The 4,526-nt window shown below is 35.9% G+C and overlaps 1 protein-coding gene across 1 annotated transcript in view; it reads right to left on the minus strand.

Annotated features, from left to right (window-relative positions):
* LOC110023708 (AMP deaminase) overlaps nt 1-4,290 on the minus strand; it is a 45,780-nt gene extending 41,490 nt beyond the window's left edge. The window contains exon 1 of the mRNA XM_020723249.1: nt 3,701-4,290. Within this exon, the coding sequence (XP_020578908.1) occupies nt 3,701-4,154 (454 nt within the window). The 5' untranslated portion in view covers nt 4,155-4,290. The remainder of the gene's footprint in view (nt 1-3,700) is intronic.
* Nucleotides 4,291-4,526: the final 236 nt, after the last annotated feature.

A 4,526-nucleotide genomic window follows, 5' to 3' on the forward strand; every position in this document is an offset into this window, starting at 1 on the left:
TAAAACGGTTTCGCAGACCCAAACGGATGTCATATCTTTCTTAGTTTATTTGATCGAGCCTCACCCTCAAGTCTTGTGTTTATCCCTTGGGGTAGATACAGGATTTGAGGTTGAGTGCTCTTTCATTTAAACTATAAAAAATATGAGGTCAGTTTGATTTCATATTTTTCTAAAATTATATATATATATATATATATACGTAAATTAAAAAGTCCTTCCGAAGCGGGCGACGGGATTTCGATTCCGGCGACCGACAGCTTCTTACGGGCGACCCCCAAACAAACATTGCGAAAACTCTCCTCTTTCCCCTTTTAAGCGCCGACAATATATATATCCAAAGAAGAATTACCTAGCTCCTAAAGACGACCCAACAGACAATATATCTTAGTCTTTGAAATACAATAGATACATATGAGGTTGTAATAGGCCAAAGTAAAAATATCTCATAATTTAACCCATCAAAGAAACAACTGCAAGTCCTCCATAAGCAACATGTGGAGCTTGCAAAATTAAATGCACTTCCTTCTGTCATATGTTATATTAGCACAAATGTTTGCCAGATTATTTAAAATAGATTATGAGAATTTAAAAAAAAAATTATTAAACACAGTTGTGATAAAACAATTTTCAATTACTTCATGCGGTGTTTACATTTTTTTTTTAATTTGTTAATGAAAATAATAATTTTTTTAATAAAAAAAGATTGTGCCGTCATACTATCTTGAACAACCTTCAAGAGACACTAGCAATTCTTATAATTAACTCGAGAGAAATTGGCATACATGCCACACAATTCTTATGCATTTACATATCTAACACCTGGATTTGGCATTTACATTTATAAAATATTGATGTTATAATGCATGAAAATGTGTACTTCACTTGTAAAAAGTTAGAAATAGTGGTATTTTTATGTGATTTTAAAGATTCGAGTGATCATGCATGCACATATAAGAGTTTAAGTGTTAGATATGTAAATATATAAGAATTGTGTGATATGTATACAAAAGTCCCTTAATTCATTCTTTATTGTTAGCATAGCAAGGAATGTGTGAATTTCTCTACAAACAAAAAGCTTGTGGGCATGCACATCATACAAGAATTCCACCCACGCAGATCTACAGTAAAGTTAACACATTCATTTTACATTTCATCATATAAAGTTTATTTTCTTACCCGGCCATGAGACCTCTAGATCGCAATGGAATTTTAATGATCACTCCAAACCAACTATTTTATACTAACCCAAAGAAAAAAAAAGTAGCAGAGTTGAACAAATGAAGGCCAGTAGGGCCAATGGCATATAAGCATTTACATATTGGGTAGCTTGCAGTCACTGTTTTGATTTCAACATCAAATAGAGACTGCTTCATCGTCTCATATTTATTAGAAGAATAAAACAGTGTGATCTCAAGTATTATGTTAGATGTAGAGAATCAACACTCAATGCTAAACGAGAGATGAAAAACTATAGAATGGTGAAAAACAATGATAGATGGATGGCAAAGCAATGCCCAAGATAATAAATATAAAGCATTTTGATATAAACGTTAGATAAACATTGCTATTTCAATAATTCACAATGTAGATAAAAAGTGGTGTTTTCAACGATGGACAGGAAAATAACACAAAAGAGCCTGCCTTTAGGAGAGGAAAATAATAAATAGTTGCTAGAATGTTATATACGTCATATGTTGAGGGGAAAAAAAATAAGGGGCATTTACATACATACTACCCAATTCTAATGTATCTACATATCTAACATTAAAGTTTAAGTATTACATTTATAGCACCCAAATCTTTTATATCACATAAAAAACATCATTATTTTAACATTTAAAAAATGAAATCACCTTTTCATGCATAAGGAAGGTGGCGTGTATGTAAAAATAGAAGTTTAGGTGTTAGATATGTAAATATAAAAGAATTAAGCGGTATGCATGTAAATCGTTGAAAATATAAATCCACTAAAGAGGGGAACATATATGATTGCCATTTAGTGAGCCAAAGCTTAGCTGTGATTGGTAGTGTATTGCCCAAGAAGGACAACCTCATGAGCAAAGAGTAAGGCGAAATCTAGATATACTATTGAAGGCACCAGGAAGAATATTTTGCAATGGAAAAAAAACCTGGATAAGCAATGTTGTTTGGTAAACTCCTTGTCATTTAGAAGAAATAATGACTTTTGTTGAGGAATATGTGTTGACTATATTTATTTTGCCAATCTCAAAAAAAAAAAACACACACACAAAAATTAATTTCGAAAAGAACAAGAGAAAGAAATTGCATGAAATATTTCTGAGTGGACACAAAATTTAGCATCATTGTTCTGTTTCTTACAATAATCTCCTCTGCCTAACAATCCTAGTGTTTTTGCCCTACTTGCAAACTTTCCCTTCTCAAAGCAATCCACGGAATTGCCTCACTACAGCTCAAAATGCACATCGTGCCTAAGCAAAAACCTTCTAGATATCTATGTTATTATTGATCATAGTCAGAAAATATGGTGGATGGATGGTTGTCAACAACATATCTCAATAAACTTTTCAAAAAGTCAAGAAAATATGCTAATTGTTTTATTTAGTGGAAAATTAGCACCAAATAGAGTGCTTTCCAATGGTGACTCACTCTAACAAATGAAGCACAAATAAAAATACACTTTATCATATATGATTCTAACCATTCCATCCATCCATGAAAGTTTTTCCAGCAAATCTTTTTGAAAATGTTAATTAAAGAATCTCATGTTCCTATTCCAGCCATCCTATCCTCTAAGAAAATTGTATGCATCACAATTGCAAAACCTAACATTCTATATGCTGCAAATGAAAATACATGGATTGTTCTCACAACAGCTTTAGTTAAAGCTTTCAAAATATCCCATCAAACATGTGAAATTGAGTACTTGATCTACGAAAATGATGATCTCCCGGGATTGTTTTCTGATGATTATGCTCATGCACAAAGTTACTATCATTTTAAAATCTTTCATCATTTAAATTAAATAATATTATTGTTGGGTATCAGATTCTAGTATTTAGTTTATAGCCTCTGGTTTCTCATTAATATTTGCCATACTCAGAGATACAACTTATTAGCTTCCACATAACACTTTTTTTTTTCTTGGGTTATAAGTGAAGAAAATTCTATAAAAAGAATTGAAAAGTCACTCGAGTGCCTAATTGAACCCTTACAGCATAAGATAATCATAGAGAAATATCTTATAACATTCAATAATAACCTTAGCCCTACAAGCAGGATTTCTTATTTTCATAAAATAATGCAAAAAATGAAACAACTTTACTGAATCCAGCACTCATATAAATAGAACTAAGGATTTTCCTAGCGCCTAATTAATTGTCAAAATAATATAAATTTGCTCAAAGACAGAAGCATAGAGACTAAAACAAAGGAATTATGCGCATTAGAATCCAACAATTCACGTTAATTTTTTATATAAAAAACTATGGATAATTTCTATCATAGATCTCATCCTTGTTATCCTTTCCCAAAAACTCGATCACAAATCCTTGCTATTTCCTTGCAATAAAAGAAGAATTCAAATGCCTAGTTGATTCTGACTAGATATTCAACAACAACATCGAGGTAAGTGATTGAAGAAACAACCTTTTTGGTATAGCACAGTAGCGAGCAAATTGTGACTAACATAAAAATAGGGAGTAACTAGAAGATATTGTACCTTCTAGCACAGTGCGAAGACGGGGTAGGCCCGGCGGAACTAGCTGGTTCCTATGATCCTCCAGAGGAGCAGCAGACAACGGCCCGTTCATCACAGCCCGGCCCTCCTCCCCCTCGACATACTCCTGCTCTCCAACATCCTCCACCGCTGCCTTCACATCCGGCATTGAGAGCGACCCGCCGCTGCGCCCAAAATACCCCTTCCCCTTCCGCCGGTACTGGCCCTGACCCCTCTGCCGCCTGTACCCCTCACCGTCCTTCTCTCCGCAGTCCTCCTCCGCAACCCCACCAGCGCCAGTGGTCCCAGCCCGGTCGCGCTCGCGTTCCATCTCCACCGCGCGAGCAAACTCCAGCAACTGCGTTAGGGTTTTACGATGCATATAGTAGGCCGAGACGGCGACGAAGGAGGCGCCAACAAGCGCCGCCATGGCGAGGTGCAGCGGATAAGAATCCATCCGTGTCTTCTTGAAACAATAGAATTTTGTCGGAGAAGACAAGGGGGTATAGGGGTAGGGGAAGATGGGAGGAGGGAGAGAGCTGCGTATTTATAGAAACAGGGGATGGTGGGAAGTGGGTGCTGGGAAGAGGAAAGGATGAAGGAGATGTTTTGAGCTGCTTGAGCAGCATGAAATTACATTTTGCCCGTTTTGTGAGGGTTAATTTACTATTCTGCCATTGGCCCCGCGCTGCGGTTAGGGGTGTAAACGAACCAAACACGAACGAACAAAGCTTGTGTTCGTGTTTGGTTTGTTTAAAATTTAGTTTGTTTGAAATAAGCTCGTGTTCGTTTCTTAACGAACGAGCCGAACACGAACCGAACACGAGCA

This window comes from Phalaenopsis equestris, unplaced genomic scaffold (assembly GCF_001263595.1).
Source record: "Phalaenopsis equestris unplaced genomic scaffold, ASM126359v1 Scaffold000226, whole genome shotgun sequence".
Lineage (NCBI taxonomy): Eukaryota > Viridiplantae > Streptophyta > Magnoliopsida > Asparagales > Orchidaceae > Phalaenopsis > Phalaenopsis equestris.